Here is a 20,439-nt window from a genome sequence, read left to right on the forward strand (position 1 = left end):
TCAGGACGGACTAGTCAACGCGCTGCGGCATCACTCGGGCAGGTTGTAGCGTGTGTGTGTGTGTGTGTGTGTGTGTGTGTGTGTGTGTGTGCGCGCGCGATTTCAAAGTAACAAACTCAAAGCCGATGTGTAACAGTATAATAAAACAAATGTTGGTTTATAGTGAACTTCCCCAAATTTTTGACCTGTTACATTATTTATTTAGTTCCACTTGTCACTTATTGTTGGTTCCGATGGGGCGCTAATTGGGGTCGCACACGCCCAGACTTCCTCTCGTTGGAAGTTTGGAAAGGGGGTAAGTTGGATTTATGAGTTTTTGGATTTATGTTTTGCCGTTATAGCCGTTGTCTCATTGTTTTCATGACACATACAGTATATATTTTTCATGGTGTATGAATGTTTACTATGGGTTCCGCTGTTCGCGGATCGGCAAATATGCAAATGAGTGTAATAAGATCCGAATTGAATGAAAGGTATTTAAGTAGGAGCTAACGGGCTAATTATGCTGTCGTAGGGATGTCAGCGTTATCTCCAACTACCCGCGTGTGATATGCCCTGTTGTCCTATGTTACAGGTATGTGTGTTAATAATATTAAAAGATCTGTCAGTATTTAATTTATAATTATGCATGTATTTTTATTATTTTCATTTATTAGGGACCGAGCAGAACCTGCAAGGTCCCTATTGTTTTTGGTCTGATTCTTCTTCTTCTTATTATTATTATTTTTCAGGCACTTTGATTGCATTTCCCCCCCCCCCCCTGAACATATACGAAAACTCATTTTTATTTGGCACATTTGGTGGGACTGCTGTAAATTAGAGATTCTAGCCGTCTAATTCAGATTGGCCTCAAGGTGGCGCTATACCAACTATGCCAAAATTTCAACATTTGCACAAGCATAACTCGTCACTGGTTGGACCTACACTCATGAAACTTTTGCCACACATGCAAAACCTCATGATGAACAAATTTGCAGATACTAACTTAGCACTTCCCGCCATTTTGAATTTAGTTAAAAACAGTAAATTCCCCAAGGATCCCAGGTTTTTCGACTTTAACAAAAATCCTTTGGCACATATCATCTATGGCCCATTATCTTCAATTTGACATAAGGATTAGTCTGTACACTAAAGTAGCAAGTACCCATTAGCCATTGCGTTCTAAAAGTGGTGTGTTTTTCACCCCAAAAATAGTAAATTGCACATATCTACATGAATTGGACTCCTATGATCTTGGACCCCTCTACTTGTTCAGAATCAAATTCTGAACAAGATAAAGTCAAACTTTTTTCAAATGGGGCGTGGCTTCGAAATGGGCGTGGCCTGTTACTAAAATAGCCACAGTTCATAGACGCTATGTTTCATTTCAGCGGGACCAACTCAGTGGCCTTTGGGGACCAAAGTTCTAACTGCTCAAGTAAAATTAAGTCGATTGGAAAAACAACATGGCCGCCAGAGGCTCAAAATCACTGCGGAGACCGTAATAGTTATGAATATGAAATTCACAGGACACGTAAACTGGTGCCTGTAGCTCACATACCAAAATTCGTGTTTGTCATGTTTGTAGCGCCCCCTACAGGAACTTTAAAAACCAGCCCCTGCACCACGTTTCACCAATATGTATGAAACTCGGTAGGCACATACAACGTGCCAATACCTACAGAAAAGCCTATTGGACCCATGCCCCAAAAACAACCGGAAGTCGGATATTTTCCTTTTTTCATTTTCACTTTCGGCGGCAATTTTCACTTTTTCGCCTTGTATTTGAACGAACTCCTCCTAGGGAATTTATCGGATCTGCTTCACAATTGGTCAGTACAGTCAGAAAATGGGCCTCAACCAACGCCGTGTTATTTGTGACTGTACGTTGATGGGCGTGTCCGTGGCGTGCCTTCAAAGTTGGCCGTTTTGAATTCCGTGCTCTTATTTTCGCTTTTTTCGCCTTGTACTTGAACGAACTCCTCCTAGGGAATTTATCGGATCTTATCGGAAATACTTTACCGCGCCGTATTAATTAAGTTTTAAAAAAACCAAAGTATTTGAAGCGAATAAGCGACGCTGTTTTAGATTTTTTTTAATTATTATTTGGTTTTGAATTAATAGTTTTGGATGCATGCATCGGCTTTGAGTTTTTGTTTGTCACTTTGAAATTGCATATGCTCGCAATACACACACGCACGAACATTCACGCAAGCAGGCACCCACTACAACCTGGAGAGGCTGTAAATGCTTTTAAAAATGATAATGGCTATAGACTATTTTTGACCGGTTACAAATTCTCCCAATTTACTTACTATTCCTCTGTACATATTTGTTTTTTCCTGCATTTTACAGATTTGTGAGGAGTTTTTCTGTATTACAAACAAAGATCTACTCTGAACATTCAGAGCTGCTGTAGAAAAATATGCGCCCCTACTGCTGAGTTTGTACCGCGCCCGAAAAACAGAGTTTGGCAAGGACCTGAAGGAGATACTGAGAAAGCTTGATGATGAGGTGGGGGCACAGTACAGTACCAAACTATACTTTTGCCCAGATGAAATTCAATCTGTTGAATTACAATTAGTCTTGCTATTATTAGAGCTATCTTTCTGTTTTTTCTTTTTTTGTTTGAGACCACCAACATCGTCAGACACGGCAAGGAAGCAGCCATGAAAGGACTTCCTGTGTTCCTACGTGAAGATCCTAATCTACTTTTCAAGCAGTGTCTTGTAAGTATTAATGGTCATTAATATAAATTTTACAAGCATAGAGATACAATTGTAAAATGAAGATAGGCCTACTGTAATTGAAAATACTACACAAGTAGAAAATCTGAAAGTTTATTTCTGTTTCGCCCTCGGACTGCTTGAGAGAGGGAAGGGAAGCCTGTCTTATATAAAAGCTTATTGGTTGTGAAGTGAGTCCCTCTAGCACATTTGACAGGGGTTTCAGATTATACCATGAGGAAGATGCTGCTTTGATATACAGGTTGTTGTCGGCAGATGTTAGACCGAGGCTACCTGCTTTGACTAGAACTAGGGGGCTAGATCACAGCCATATCACTCACCACCTGTCAGGTCATTCTTTTGATACTAGTGATTAGGTCTAGGCCTCTACAGGCTACAAGCTATTATTTTTCTTACAGTCCGAGTCAAATGTTCTGGGCCACATAACTACAAGGGTGATATACTCTTCTACATTGGGTTGGAACCATTTCCTTGGTTTTGTGGACATTGCAGGTTATGCTGGTGAGCTGGCACGCATCTCACAGGGGTGAATTATACCATAGATTATAGATAGATAGATTATACCATGAGGGAAGATGCTTTTATTGAGCTGGCTCCTCTCTGCTCTTTTATCTGTTTAAATGTGCGCTATGCATGATGGTGGAAGTTCAGTTTGTATTATTTGTTTAAATTTCTTGGTTGATGCTTTTGCCCAACAGAACGTAGAGTAGGTTTAGAGTTTAGGATCACTTTGAATGTTCTTGTTTTCAATGGAAACACACATGAGTTATCCTGCATAGGAAATATAGGAGACCAAATCCTGTCTTTATTAATTTTTTCCAGATTCATATGGCAGTCTTATCATGGTAAACTAGCTCATTGTCAGGTGTTTAACAGCGACACACACTCGGAGACAGTAAAGAAAGACGGGTCCTAGCTGCTACGCGCGTTTGATGTGCTCTCACCGTTCTCATGCACACAATTGTTTTTTTAATACATAAATTAAAGGCTTGCAGTTTGTCCACGATGCGGCCTATATGCGGGAAATTACGGTAGTGTAGTTGACATAGTTATCAGCCTACGTGCTGCTGAGAAGACAAGAGTTTTTTTACAACACCCTCAGGGGTCGCATAGCTATTGGATCATGTGGAGATATTAGCTGAATGCTAGGAAATGTTATTTGTTTAAAGGTCCCATGGCATGCTATTTTATGGATGCTTTAATAAAGGTGTTAGTGCGCCCACAGCAAATTTGAAATCGCAAATTTAACACCTTCAGAGTTAAAATTAACACTGACCCAGTGTTTATATGGGAACCACTGTAAAAGTGTTAAATTAACACTTTTGAAAGAGTTAAAATTATAAACACTATGATAGTGTTATTTTAAAAACTCTTATAGTGTTAATTACTAAAATGATAAACACTTTGATAGTGTTACTTTAAAAACTCTTATAGTGTTAATTACTAAGATTATAAACACTTTGATAGTGTTACTTTAAAAACTCTTATAGTGTTAATTACTAAGATTATAAACACTTTGATAGTGTTACTTTAAAAACTCTTATAGTGTTAATTACTAAGATTATAAACACTTTGATAGTGTTACTTTAAAAACTCTTATAGTGTTAATTACTAAATGTATAAACAATGTTAGTGTTACTTAAAAATCTCTTAGTGTTATTTATCAACACTATAATGAACAATATTAACACATGTCAGTGTTATTTAATGACTATCGTAGTGTAAATTTACTCTGCACCAGTGTTAATAAACTAACTCTTATGGTGTAAATTATTAACATTGTAATAGATGACAATAACACTGGCTAGTGTTGTTTAATAACTACTGTAGTGTACATTAACACTGTTTAGTTTTATTTAATAGCTATTATAGCTATTAAATAACACTTAACAGTGTTACATACAGTTACATACACATAAATATATATATACACACTATAAATAAAATATACTACAGGAATTTACACAATTATACTTGGATTGTACAATAAAAGTCCAGCCCTCCCACCATGCATTTACAGTAAACACTCCAAATACAGTTACTGTCATGAAAATATTTTATTTTGCCCATGCTTTCAGACAAACAAGGCACAAGACAGCAGTGACCTTGTACAAAAATATATTAAAGACATGAGGCAGCTCTGCTGCTTACTTTAGACAATGCAGCCATCTGGTACAACATAGAAAAATGAGTCTGTACCATAAGACATTTGGACATCAAAGGGCTTAAAATATCGTAGCTCCTGAGGTCTAACAATTGAAACATTATGCACTTGATCAACAACACGAAAAGCATGAAAATGTTCTACAAATGTAGCCTCCATTTCTGACACCAAAAAATAAACTTCATTTCTCAGAAAGATGCCAACAATTTTGCTGAACACTGGCATTTCATGAACAAAATCTGTACAAACGACAAGACCTGTGTGATATTCAGCACCATTATGGTTTACCCAAGTTGTGACATTTATCTCACTTAATAAATCAATCTGAAAGTGTTCTGAAATCAAATCACCATTTTCAACATCAGTCAGTATTTTTGTTTTGACAGGCCCAGACTCAATACCTTTGGTAGACAGCGACTCCCAGTGATAGGCTACAGCTATTTGGTGTTTTTTGGCAAGAGACTTTGTTATGTTTTTGAAATTTTTAATGCTAGACTTGAAGAATTTATGTTTGGCTTCGTATCTCATACTCCAAACATGCAATAAAGGACCAATTTTGCGTATACACTCAGCATAATGTATCATGAAGTGATGTTTTGGGATTAAATTATTTTGAGGATACAAATCTTTAAATAACCGATGATGGTCTTCAATGAGATGTTGTAAAAATACTGTCATTCCCTCAGTAATACATGGGGAAAATACAATGTTAATGATATGCAACAATATTATCAACAGATGCCAGTGTCTGTCACCTTCTGGGACAACATCACCAAAAATTAATGGGAGGTTCCGAATGAGGCATAATGTTTGACTAGCATTAAGCCCGATACTGTTGCCAATGCAAAACATGTTAATGCGTGTTGGACGATTCTTTTTATCCATAAAGCCATAGTTGAATGCATATACACGTTGAAGTATATTTTCATTGGAAATAAAATTACGATTCAAATATTCAAACAGCAACTTAACTTCATACTGTGCGACGCCTTCTAAGATATCATGCATAATGTCAAACACAAAGTTATCTGATACACTGAAGTATGCCAAGGTATTGAGTATGCTATTACGTTTAATCCCAAAGCATGAATTTTCTCTTGGATTTTCCATTAGATAACTGTAATGCTCCTCATTTGTTAATTTGGTGCGTAAAGTCACACGTGGATCGTTTTCACTAAACACTGTTTGAGCTGATGCTTTGTCAATAAGACACATCCTGCAGTAGTAGTTTGCAGAAAAAGATTCAACAAAACCAAGAATTGAGTTCAGACCTAAATTGTCACCTGTTACTTGTGAAATGGTACCATAGAGAGGCTGTTCCATAAATGACACTTTCATTCCCTTTTGTTCTAAGACTTTTACATCTTCTACAAATGGATTTAGCATTTTGTCAAGACCATATTTTTTTGCATCTTGGGAATGAAACAAAGAAATTAGATGAATATTCATCAAACATGAATTCTGACGTGGTGGTAAATTGCGGACTGTAAAATATAAACATCCAAGCTTATGGATGCCTTGTTTTGACCCGAGGGGATTAGATGTTTCGAAGTCATCATAATAAACTTGAATTTGCAAAGCATTTTTTGATCTTGAAAATAATGGGTGTTGCTTAAAGTATTTCCCATCACAGAAATCTTGGTATAAATCACTTTGAGCAGCCGATTTATTAATTTCATGACAGACTTGTTCATTTTTAAAAATAAAATCTAATATTTTTAAAAGGGGAACATAAATGAAAGTGTCATTTACTGGTACCTGCTCATATTTTCCAGATACTTTGTTTCTCTTTGAATCATATCTTACTCCTAAATGAATTTCCACCGGTTCAACAACACCCCATTTCTCAGCAAAATACTTACTCCATTTAGAGTTAGTGTTTAAATCAGTAAATGGATTGTAACTTTTACTGAAGACATCCTCCACTGCACTTCTACTGGGATTTGTATCAGGCACAGCACTCAACACTTGTTCTTTAAGATTTTCATGAACCTCATTGACATACTCCTCCATGCTTTCAACAACAGATGATACAACATTGTTAGCAACACCACTTCCCACTAACTTTGCTATGATTGAAGCACACATTTCTTTTGCCTGGTCTTTTGGCATATGAGATGTAGAGGGTTGATTTATCAGATCCACGTCCATATCAGAGGCATCTTGTGAGATAGGCTCGCTTAAGTCTGACTGATGTGGTGTTTGCACATTGATATCATTGCTTGGGCCCATGTTAACAGTGCTATGACAACTATTTAAATGCTTTCGAAAACCTGCAAAACTTTTAAACTGCAGTGAACATCCTTCTTGAGCACACAAAACAACAAAGTTTTTGCCAGGATATAATCCATGAAAAAACTTAAGGTGCTGAATTAATGCACTAGGTGCATCATGCAACAATCTACAAATGTGACACCTATACATTTTTCAAGAAATTTGCTCTGAACTCCTATTCATGAATGTGGCCAACATCTTTGTCTTTAAGCTTTTTGTTAACTGCGCACACATACATGAAACCTTCTCCAGGATATAATACATGTTAAATCAATCGTCAACAAATATGACACCTGGAATTTGTTGAACAGGCTCTTAGCTCCTGTTCATGAACTTGGCTCTTAATTCTTTCACCTTTGGGCTTTCTTTGGTGGTTTCCACATCAATACCATAGACTGTTGTCTGGATAAATGTGTACAGGTTATTGAGAGCATCAGCATAGCTTACACTGAAGACAAAATGCACCTTAAAAAGCTCGTCGAGGGCTGCCAATGATGTGGTTCCCTGGCAGGGGATGAGCTTCTTATCCATCACAATGTAGAACGAGCTGATGGCCTGCTTGCTGGTCCCAGAAGCCAGAAGGTATGGCTGCTGATGGCTGTCCTGGCAGCTCTGTAGGTGTTCTTCTAAGCTCCTGCAGGACTGGGGTGGGGGTGAGAATGTCATGTCATCACATGTTTGTGCTTTTAGTCTGACATACATTTCTTAATTAAAGCACCTACTGTGGCCCAATACATACCTTGTGAAACACAACTAAGTGTCCCATGGCCTGGGATGCGCTGATCTTCAGTGATTTCTTTTTCACAGGCTGAGGTGGTAGGATATGCAAGAGCAGTAGGAAAGATGCCACATCACTGTCCCATCCTGTAAGAAACAAAAAAAAAAGTCCATGCTCACCTATATTTGAATCACAAAAAAAATTTCACTTTTCCAACTGAGTTACGATAAGTTACATGTATATGACCCAATACATACAAAATAATTCAATTAAAACTGAATACCTGGATGGTCCTCAGATGATTCCTCACTGTACTGATTCTTAGCAGACTTCAGCAAACTCTGGAGCACTGGGGTGGAAGTAAGGCACTCTGCTTCTCTGATCACCTTTCCTTTATAGGAGGTATGCCACTTCTCCAGCAGTCTGGCAGATATTTCTGGTCCAAAGAGGAGGCTGAAGTCTTGAAGTATCTGCAGCAACAAAGAAAAAAAAAAGTATTAACAAATGACACACACATAACATTCAGCTATGATGGTAACAGAAAATGATGCCAATACTGACCAGCCCTTTAGTATCCAGCAGCCTTGGAAACACAGAGAGTACAGTGTGTGAGTCATTGGGGTTGCGGATGAGGCGCTGCCTATACTCAAAGGTCTCCTTCATCTTCTGCATGATGACTTCTTTGTCACTGGTATGGTTCATCAAGGATATGATTTCTTTACAACGTTCATCATCTAGCTGACCACCAATCGCAGGTAGCTCCCTTTCCTGTGTCGGACCACCTCCTCCCACGGTTTGCATTTTCGGTTCCTTAGACCCAAGTACGGTCTTTCGCTGAATTGTCTTAAGGCGCCATGCCAGAAATCCAGAGCCACTTTGCCAGTCATAAAAGTGTTCCTTAGCAAAGACAGACATGATCAAAGTTAATCCTCATGGTCAGCAAATAGCAGTATCCCTTTAACAATGAAATCATAGAATGAATAAAAGTTAAGAAAACCGTACAAGTCAGATTTTAGAAATAGAAGAATCAAAAGTTAGGGCAATTCTGAATTAAACATCCCTCCTCCTCCCTGGTTCACACATGAATTATCTAATAAACTTAATGTTTCATATTTGTTTTGAATATGAAGTAAAATATGTGTGTTTAAAATCCAATCCATTCAACATATTTTAAACAGGTATTAATAATAGGTGATTGTTACTTTAGGGAAAATACACAACTTACATATCCTTTCTTGGAGAGTGGATCTCTCAATGAAGGGAACAAGGTGACAACTCCAAGTGCATATTTCTCTTTAGTAATTCGCTGAGGGATTCTCCTGCAAAGAAAAATTAAAATGGTTTGCTCACTTACCCAAGTGCCTGACTTCATAGGGATGACAATGATCATATTTACTGCAGCTATACAGGTCTACTGCAGCCTTGAGTCACTGTCAGACTCTCTTAATTCTTTAATAATCATGCAATATAGGCTTTTTATGAAAAAGTCAATCAAATGGTTGTAACCACCTAACTGCTGGGACAGGCTGTCCTATTCCACATAATATTGCCGATCCTTAGAATCAAATCTATATCCTTGTATCAACAACTTACCCTTCAGTCTCAACCATGTTCGCTGCTAGAATGTTAACCATCTGTCTTCTTCTGCTATCACGCAAAGTACCAGTCTCTTCATATTCCTCGAGCACTGCTGTCCCTCCAGGTTTTGTCAGCAAGATCTGGTTTATCAGCTACATAGATAACAATTAATTAGAACACACAGTAAGCAAAAAGATAAATGGATATGATGATAAACTCACCTCTCTGGCTGAAGAACTCTGTAATGACTCATCACTTCTAATTCGCTTAGATGGTCTTGAGACCTCACCGTCACTGCTACTTATGGAGCCAGAGTAGACACTCCTACATGGTGAAGGTGTGGATGGAGGTGACGAGGGGGAATCTCAAACACAAACAACAATTAAGGTTATTTGCAGTTGCATTCAGCACTGGACATCCAAGAAACTCCCTCTATCTCCTTCAAGACTGAATAATTAGGAATCAAAAGAAATAAACGTCTGCTTTGCTATGCCACAATTTGTGCTATACATTACTTACTGACATTAATTTGTTTTATTTCACTTAATCGCTTATCAATTAAACTCATTACTTAAAGCTTCAGTTGGTAACAATTATTCAGTCATATTTGCTGGAACTGTCATTATATTCTGATGGTCGGACATTAAATGGGTAATTCATACAGTGTCTGTTTGAGTCTGTGTGTGTCTGTGTGTACGGGGGCGCTTGGCAGAGGTTCATAAAGGTGTATTGTTTTGAAATTTCTGACCAAGTCGCAGAGTTTACTTTCACTTTCATCAACTTACCAACTGTAGCTTTAAACCTTTTCTAACAAGGGTCTTAATATTTCATATGCTAGTATTAAAATGGTTGCATCTTCAGTGACCACATTTCAGCAAAATAAAACCAAGCTATCTTTTATAAAACTTACCATCGTCATGACAATTCTTGATGACAAAGCAAATCCCCTCCATAGCGGATAATTCTGCGAAGACGCTTTCATCCACCTCAGTGCCTGTATCATCTTCCACAGTGATTTTGTCCATGGGTATGGAGAACTTGTCTTTCACTGCATTATGAGGTTAAAGGAGAATTCCAGTCATTTTTGACCCCTAAATCGTTGTCCTGATGGTCACCCCCCCCCAACACTGGGTGACCATCAGGACAACGATTTAGGGGTAAAAAATGACCGAAATTCTCCTTTAAGGGACAAAACAGCACAACAGCGTGTTAATATTATAATTAGGGCCAGGACTTTAACGTGTTAATTAAGATTAATTAATTACACAAAAATTAACACATTTTAATCGCACTTATTTTTGCACAGCGCAACGTTTCTCACTAGATGAGTTTCAGGCATACCGATAATACTCAAGTACAATCATTTAATGAGTTAAAAAGCCGCCGACACTGATCACTGCCTGAGGAGTTTTAAATAATGTAGCCTGAACGCAGCTCAAACCGACCCGGTGCCTCAGCACGGCGACCAAGCTTTGATAAATACAGCGGATCATCGCCGGTTTACAGTATCCTCCAGTATTTTAGCCGGTCGCTAACAGAGCTATACATTTTTTTTAAATAAAAGCGCTCGTCGCGTCGCAGTGGAGCTGAGAACAGCGGAGTTTCCTCTGCTGCAGCTGAACAGCTGACATGTGGTCAAGATGTAGCTACAGACCTGTCACACTGTAGCTAGTCTGTCACACTACAGATTAATAAATCAGTTTATGGTTCTGTGATCTAAGTAGTTAAATACAGTAGTGTAATGGCAGGAACGACCATTTAATCTGTATGTATCAAATATTGATTAATGAATTTAATTTGCATCCCTAGTCTGTTAGTCTTGGTTAAGTACCACCTTGAAAAAAAAAGCTTATGTATTCAGTCATTATTCAATGGTATACTAAAATCCATGTGAAAAAAAATGCTTCTCACTGTTCTCAGGTCAAATATTCATATGCGATTAATTTCGATTAATTAATTACAAGCCTCCAACTAGATTTTTTTTTTAAATCAAGTCCCGGCTCTAATTATAATGATTTAAACTCAGTTTAGATTAGTCATATCTCAGTTGGAAATTTACCTTCAGATATGAAATCTGCGAAGTCAGCTTCTTGCTGCAACTTAATGTATTTCCTGCGGTTTTCATACTGCACTTTAAGGAGCATGTTTTCATCTGTAACAGACAGCAGGTGAAAAGGGAGACAACATGAAATTAGTTAACACATCCTTGCAATGTTGTTTTCATTATTAATGTTCTCTTTTGATAGCCTGAAAGACGAACCCTTGACGTTGCAGGGCATTTAGCCCGGTGGCCCAAGTTCCGATGGAGCCCTTGGGCTTGCTACCACGAGGCTAACCGGTTAGCGCGAGGGGGCTCCGCGGGCGGCACGAGCACTGTAACCGCGAGGCCCGAGGCGGCTCTACCGGGGCCCTTGGGCGCGAACCCGGCGGAGCTAGCTCGCGCTAACCGGTTAGCCTCGCCGTGGCAGAGCTCGCGTTGCCCGCGGAGCTCCCTCGCGCTAATTGTTTAGCCTCGCGGTATCAGAGCTCGCGCAGCCATCGGAGCCGCCTCGCGCCAAGTGTTCAGCTACGCGGTAGCGGAGTTCGCGCTGAATTGCTCGGCTAAGCTAAGCTAACCACAGGCTAAGCGGCTAGCTAACCACAGGCTAAGCGGCTAGCTTACCGCGGCTCCACCGGGGCCGAGTCCCGGTGGAGCCACGGTAAGCGCCGCAAGGCTTGGCGGCCAGCACGGCGAGACTAGCACCCGCGCGACGCCTCGTACAGTGTGTGAAGACACTTAAATGGGAACGTTACCCACCTGTGCTGACTATGTTGGGCAGCTAGCACTTTCACACAAGAGAAGGGAAGTGGTCCTGCAGGTGCGGTCTGTCTCTGGACTCAATGTCTCCCGCCAGCAATTAGCACACCTGTTAGTGATTCAGTCAATCAGCCCAGGCGCTCCGCAACTACGTTTCTCATTGCAAAGCACATTTAAAAAGTACCATTCCCCAAAATATGTAAAATATATACTTCAGTTCACATGACAAAGACAGTACATCTCAAAATTTACCCGCATGTGCTGTCTAAAACTGAAAACTAACCTACGGTATTAACTTACATGCTATAAATTACAGACTTTATGCTAGCAATCAGACACTTCGACGAAAAAACGGTTTAAAATTTGATAAAACACTAAGAATATTCGTAGTCCGGTAAATAAACTTTATCTTACATTGTTCTAAATAAATATGTTATAATATTGAGCTAAAACATGGAATTTGAGAGAGTTTAACTTACCGCAATGAGAGGGAAAAATGGCGACTGCAAAAATCCAGAGCTGCATTTCTTAACCGTCAATGGGGGCGTGGTCAAAGGTTAACACTCTGAGTGTGAAACTGTGTAACTCCCAAAATCTACACCAACACTGACTCTGCAAGTGTTAGTTATTATTTGGTAAGTGTTAAAATAACTCTGATTTGTGTTAATTTCATGTTACACTGGAATTTTAACACCGGCGAATTTGCTGTGCCCCTAATACAGTACTTGAAGACGTTCAAGAAATTCAGCCTTGGTGCAGAGTTACAGCCACTACGAGCCAGTCCCACAATGAGCTCTCCACAAACGTGCCAATTTTAGAGGCGGGTCAAGGTGGAGGGTGGGAGTGTGGCCCTGAGCAGCTTGCAGCCACGGTACCATGCGCTAGTGTTTACAGTGGAACACTGAACACTCCGGGTGCTCCGGCGGGAGTCCTGGAGCTCTATATCTATATAATATATATTATCATGGTCAAAAGCTGTTTGCGCCTCTGTATGATATTATGAATCTCAAACGACTGCGACGGGTTCTCAGACGCCTCTGGTTCTTCCACTTCCACGTCAATATTAAGTAGGCTACAGACTCAACGGAGAAATTAAATGGAGGAGAAGGGGATTGTTGCCCGCGATTGTTGCCCGGGGTTGTCTGCGTCGGGTTGGTTGAGAAGGAATTGGGAACCACGACATGGAGGAGAAAAGGATTGTTGCCCAGGATTGTCCGTCGGAGCCCCGCGGAACGCTGGCCGCCCCCGGGGCTGCCCGCCCAGCCCCGCTGCCCGCTGGCCACCCCCGGGGCTACCTGCTGAACGCTGGCCAACCCCGGGGCTGCCCGCCCAGCCCCACTGCCCGCTACAGCGGGGCTCCGACGGACAATCCTAGGAAACAATCCTTTTTTCCTCCATGTCGCGGTTCCCAATTCCTTCTCAACCAACCCGACGCAGTCTAGTCTTTTCACCAAATGGGAGCTTTATGCAAGCTTGCGTTATTGTGTTGCATGTTATGCGCCATGAAGGCCGCCTCATACCTCCGGATCCGGACGAAATTTGTCCGTCCGTACTAAACGTTGTCTCCGGGACTACCCTTCATACCGCCGTCCGGTTTCAGTGTTATGGATGTTACGCAAAACAACCTCTAGAGAGCAGTGACTGTCGTGTATAAAATGACCGGCATCGACAATCGCAAACATGGTATCTGTAGAGGAGATGATTATGCTCTGTGTCATCCGGCACAAAGTGTACATGGAGGTGGCATGTGGCACCCCTCACCAACCTGCAGATTCTCTGCTCAAAATTTAAATTCAAAAAGGTTTTATTGGCATAAAAAATATACATTTGCATTGCCAAAGCAGGTGAACAATAAAATTATAAGGTCAAGTATATAGTATAATATAAGTATAAAACGTTAAATACAAAATATATATACATATCAGTTATTATAGGCCTACTACTCTCGTGGTTGGGACTTCTGCCTCTACTGCCGCCTTGATCTCCGGTGGTAGTGCTCCGGTTTGTCCGGAGCACTCCGGATTCGTAAGCTCAGAGGCGACGGACCCACTGATGGACGACCTCCGGGACCAGACAAAAGCGTCCGTATCCGTATTTACCGTAGGGTGTGAATGGGCCTTTACACCAACAGCGGAACGGTTATCCAAATAACAAAGAACACTTGCGTTACAGTGTGTATTCACACACACACGTGGCGCTCGCACGGTCCTAGCTCATTGTCTCATTGGCGGGCAAAATTCTCTGGGCGGGCCAAGCAGAGAAAGGGGAGGTAACATGGCCCCATATGACGTCATATGGGGCCGGAAGCCAAATCGAAGCGTTTCAGCGATCCTTTTTTCAAAGACGGCCTAAGATATCTACTTCTCGGTTTACACCTAACGCAATTTTTAGCTACTGGGGGACCATAGGGAGGCTAGGGGAACTCAACTTAATGTTAGAAAACCTCAAAGTGAAAATTTCATGCTATGGGGCCTTTTAAATGGCTTATTAATTCATAGGGCTCCTTTTTAGGTATAGGCCCATTTGATTGTTGTTTATGCTGATCAGGTGCACCAACCCATTGCAGCAGCAAATTTGATGATGGAGGTGTGATTGCTGCTCTGCAGCGGGTGCATCACATAGCCCTGGGCAGAGCCGTATATAGAGAGAGTTCTGCCAACTGAAATCATGGGTGCCATCTTGTAGACCCAAGTCAGCTCACTGTACAACGTCTGCCAATGGAACGAAGATGGGATGTTGCAACAAATCGCTCATTATCATCATAAACTGTTTGTGAATGTTAAAAGGTTTCTCATACTTTGCTAAAATATAAACGCTTTTACAAATATATCACGTTGAACGTCTCGAGAAGACAGACAATTATGCCTACATCACCTACAGGGCTCCAACTTTTTCACAGGTAGCACTGGTGCCACCTAGCTTTTCATTTAGTAGCACCAAAACAAATTAGGTAGCACCATATTTTTCTTTGTATAGAGTGTTATTAATACATGACCTTATGTTTATGAAAGATTGACAAATAATTAGATAAAGAATAAAAATAAAGATCGATAAACGCCTTAAATTAAGCACATAACATGGAATATTTTTATTTACACACACACACACACACACACACACACACACACACACACACTTCTGTGTGTTTTTATAAGATACCTGGGCATGATGGCATTAAATAATTAACCTATTAACCTATAGAGCATTTTTCCATATAGTTATTATCATTTGGCTATATGAGACACACTCCTTACCTTCTGCATGGGCATGTTCAACCACAATATGGCCAATAAGAATATTGGTTTTCCATCTTCAACGATATGGGCATATATAATCTCGCACTCTTTGGTGGATTTGTCTGTGGAACCGTCAAGCATGAACGAGAGGTAGGGGGCGGATGCGACTTTGTCAGCGGTCTTTCCCTTGAGTGTGTCTGCTATAACTCCCACAAATTGTGCACACGCAGTGTCGTTGGAATATGTAGGGTTGACGTTCAGTCCATTATTCTTCATCATTTTGTGAACGGGAGTTCCTCTTTAGCGATGTTGTAGGCGGTGTTAAACTTGATGATCATTTGTTCATTCTCCGCCGAGCGATTGGTCTCATCTATCTGATTAAATGAGGTGGGGAGAGACTGGGAGCTTAATGTGATGCAGCGGTCCCTGCACGTCTTGTGCTTTTGGCTTTCATTGTGTAATTTTAATGACTGAACTTTGAATTGTGTAGACCCATTTACAAAATGTGTTTTGCCTGCAACGGGCCACATGTCCTGCAGTACACACACCATGGTTTGTCCCTCATAACGCAACCACGGGAACTGCGCCAGCCATTTTTGTTGAAAACAATACTTTTTTTTTTTTCTCCCCACTGCCCCCGCCTCTTTCGCCAACCTGTCACTGTCCTCTTCAGAATAAGAATCTGAGATTCTTTTTGCTTCCTCTGCTAACCCTTCTCCAGCACCAACAACAGCCTCATTTGTCGACTGCTTCATATCTGCTCGTCCTCCTGCAAGTAGCACCGGAGCGACCTCATTAAATTTTAACTCACACCTTAAGAAATTAGGTCGCATATGCGACCTAATAGGTCGCACTCTGGAGCCCTGATCGCCTATCAGTGGAGCCGCGTTCACCTTACCTTCTCCGATAGCCGTCGCCGTGTAGCCTACGATTACTTATTGAGACATTGGCTAAAAATTACAACTTCTTGGTTATTTATTTTAATCTAGACTATAAATATTTCCCCTAAACATCAAATTAACCCCTCTCGTGGCCTAGGTGGGTGTCATGATCAGACTGTGTCTATTGTTAAAAGTCTGACTGATGACTAATGCCCAAGGGAAAAAAGACCATACACGTATGATTTTGTTTATCAATTAAAGAGTTTTCTCTTTCATAAAAAATGAATCAGACGTTAGCAATATAAAAATAACTTTGGTTACTTCTTAGACTATAACTTATAATACATTCTGAATGTTTGCATTCAAATCCTAGCAGTACGCAATAATTTGTACAACATTTAAACAACAGACTCTCAGGAAGATCCTCCAACAGGAAAATTCATATTCAATATTCATATTAAAATATCAACAGTGAAATCAGGGAAGAGCCATTAAAACATTTCAAATATTACGGTAAAAGTATACATTTTGTATTAGACAATCTTTAATATCTTTACTTCTTACACTATATAGCGTAGAATACATTCTGAATACATTCTGAATGTTTGCATTCAGAGATGGTTCATCTTCAGTCCGTTTCGTTTGGTGGGTCTGCTGGGCGGTGTCGGTGGGGTGAAGACGAACAGTGTTGGGATGGAATTTGGCTTGAGCTTCCTAACACCATCAGCTCTGTGACTCTAACTGTGTCTCATCGAAGTGGTCCTACAAACGGAGTCAGACATTTTAATGCAATTTCAAAGAGAAAGTAAATGATGGTAATGGATTGTCACAGAATGGCATCTACCCAATGCATAGTTATTGCATGGATTACATAAGCGCTTTGGCACCATGCTGTTTGCACTAGACTCTAGACAAGAGTAACATAAATCTCTCCAGCAAACATGAACTGACCATGTATTATCTGTAACTCGAGAAATAGCTGACCAAGCAATGCTGCAAAAGGGCATTTGTTTGCAATATATCCACATGATTTCCGTGCAAAGTTAATCACAATCTTTCTGACATGCATGAACATAAACAAAGACAATGCAGCTGGTGTTTTGAAAGAATGCAGGGTAAAATGCGGCAGTGCAGAAAGATAGCACGTCAAGTAGGCTAGCCTTGTAATGATGTAGTATTAATAGTTGTCATTATTCTAAAAATTTCATAGATTTTCACAGACTGGCATCTAACCAGTGCATACTTATGCATACTTATGCATAAAAGAGCCTGGTGGAAAAATACAGACGGCAGATGCAGGTTGTTTGTCCCGGAGTTCAGTGCTAGCATTAGCATAAAAAAGGCACAAAGAGTTAGCGAGCATCGTGTAGCTTAACACTACTAGGCTAAGTTCAAATCAAATTCACTTTGGTTAGTACTTTTTTCGAAGCATGCCATGAATTGATGGGGTACAATAATATTTTCCAAATGTGTTTTCTTTACAAAGACCATGATAGGAATGTTCTTACCTCACACAACAAGGAAAAATTATTCGGCTTCCAGTTCATCCTTCTGACCCTCTGCTCCCACAATTTCCTCCTAGTAGGGTCCTGAGGGAAATGATGCAGACGTTTACCACGTCCGGGCCTTAGAGAGCAACCATAGGCTACACAACACAACATTTTCTTTCGAAAAGTAATGATATTACAGATATATATTCCTCTCTTGTAAGTTGTCGCACTTGCCTTGATAGCATGGTAATGACGATTGATTAATGTTTGGTCTGTAAGATGGCGTACACAAAACACGTGACTACCTTTGAACCAATCCACGACAGAATTGTCCTGAACATTCTAAACAGATTTGGCGGAACTCTCTCTATATACGGCTCTGGCCCTGGGAAGCACTTGTGCTGAGGGATAGTGGATGTCACATTTCCTACTCTGGCCACCTGTGATCGGTTCTTTTAAGCAATCTTACACAAGATGGCGTTCTTGAATGTCATTGGTACGCAAAGCACAGCCGTAGGAACGAGGCGCTTGCACCGAGTTCCGAAGTCCTGTGCTTCAAGTACCAATAATGACATTCAAGAACACCATCGAGTGTAAGATTGCAAATCAATAACACAAACCATCTTCATTATCAACAATATTGTAAAATGTTTTCATATTGTGGGTTATTTTGCCCTCAAATTCAAGCTTTCTGCCCGAGTTCATCTCCATCAGAAAATAGTTCCTATAGTAAAAGCGCCTCGTTCCTACTGCGCAAGTGAAACAATGTAACAGTTGAACGTTGTTATGGAAACTAGGCCCATGAAAGTAGTTTCAGCTAGTTAGCGTAGCGATACTTTCTGTAATTAGGCACATTATTTTTGTCTGTTCTTTCACCAGGCATTTAAACACACTCTAGAATGGGAATTGACTAATCGGAGTGCTTGCTTAAACTTGTGTGTTATTGAATACCACATTAAGTCAGCTTTACAAATTTTCTAATTTTTCCCATGGACAGCACCAGATAGGCTTGAATGACGGGGATATGGATCAGTATACACCGGAATGGTCCTTCAACAACAAAGCTAAAATGACAGACAACTTCATATTGGATATGACAATCCAATTTGAGATGCCTGGCTCCCTACAAGACATGTAGTATGTGATGTGAGTTTGAATTGAAAATCATATTTCTTAATGTCCTCAAACAGGAAACTGATCCAGATGACGTGGCTGCCAAGGAAGTCACTGTGGGAATTCTGTATGTCCTGTGTGGCTGAAGCCTCATCCCCCAAGATCCAAAACATTGCACTCATCTTAGAGGAATCCATAGTAGTAAAGGACCTTCCGGATACTCCCATGGCCTACCTTCTCGGCCTCCTTTATGCACTCAATATTTCCTATCCGGAGGACCTTAAGTACACCTTTGAAACACGTGTTCCTGGATAATGGCCCAAAATGCTGTGTGCGATCTCTAAAGAAAAAGCTTTGTCTTGTCTAAACGTTGCAAAAAGAAAAGTGAAATAAAGAAACAGGTTTTCCCTCTTGGAGTCAGCTCTGATTAGCTGCTGTGAAATTTGACAAGTTCACATAATTGTTTTGTGTTGTGTTCTCTGACTAATTGCTGGTTAATAACTCAAAAGTTTGTAAAATGTGTGTTACACCCATTTCTAAGTTATGTAGTTATTGCTAATGGCAACGTGATATTTGACATTGATTTATTTTATTTATATTTTTCTACATTGTTACATTGCTACATTGATTGTTCTAGCAAAATGTTAATGCAGAATGTATTTTCAAGTTAGACCTGTGAAGCCATACGTGTCAAGACAGCTGTGAATGACATGTTATGTGAATTTTAACAGAACTTTTTCATGTTAATTCTCTTGATGCCCATAGTCATCTCTGACCAGCAGCTGGCAAACTAATGTTTTAAGTGTTTATCACACATTTTATTGTCTTAAATTGTATTTTAGATGCATCTGAGCAGGGATTATTGTTCTAGCATAAGTGTAACTGCAAAATGTTTTTCAAGTTATACCTGAATATTTGGCCATATTGTTGAATTTGAAATTCACACTTTGATCACTGACTAGCAGCTGTGAATGACATGTCATGTGAAATTTAACACTGAACTTTTTCATGTTAATTATCTTGATGCCCATAGTCATCTCTGACCAGCAGCTGGCAAACTAATGTTTTAAGTGTTTATCAAGTGAAGAATGGGGAGATCGCACACTAGGGCTGAGAAGTTCCAAAAGTATTTTAAAAGCCGAAACAATTACAGGACACATAAACAAGGGGAAACGTTACGGGTCTAGCCCTTCATCCGTGTTCCTTGTACGTGATGCGTCACAGGGCGCAGCAGCCTTTTATAGGCTCGCCTGCCAATCACCCAATCACCCCAAGACACGAGTGTGTTTGGGGTCACAGTGTATCCAAATCACCTAAGTTACACCACAGGTACTATAATATAATTATATACAAACATGTACAGGAGATATAACATTTGTATACAGAAACATATAGTCACATTTTAATAGTGATACCATATTTAAATTTAAAAAATATATATATAAAACATATTTAGAAAAAG

At 40.1% G+C, this 20,439-nt stretch overlaps 1 protein-coding gene and 1 long non-coding RNA gene across 2 annotated transcripts; one reads left to right on the top strand and one right to left on the bottom strand.

Annotated features, from left to right (window-relative positions):
• Positions 1-513: 513 nt before the first annotated feature.
• Positions 514-19,853, top strand: LOC311338607. The gene is made up of 4 exons (XR_014633170.1): positions 514-574; positions 2,335-2,493; positions 2,613-2,708; positions 19,055-19,853. It is a non-coding gene; the product is annotated as an uncharacterized lncRNA (long non-coding RNA).
• LOC311339005 (uncharacterized protein) lies at positions 7,480-10,379 on the bottom strand (the record flags this gene model as incomplete). Its single annotated transcript, XM_084464361.1, has 7 exons — positions 7,480-7,806; positions 7,904-8,028; positions 8,166-8,352; positions 8,444-8,779; positions 9,108-9,201; positions 9,476-9,612; positions 10,371-10,379. The coding sequence occupies 7 exons, from the start codon at positions 10,377-10,379 to the stop codon at positions 7,480-7,482; spliced, it is 1,215 nt and encodes a 404-aa protein (XP_084320487.1).
• Positions 19,854-20,439: the final 586 nt, after the last annotated feature.

This window comes from Micromesistius poutassou (genome assembly GCF_964030765.1).
Source record: "Micromesistius poutassou genome assembly, chromosome: 2".
NCBI lineage: Eukaryota > Metazoa > Chordata > Actinopteri > Gadiformes > Gadidae > Micromesistius > Micromesistius poutassou.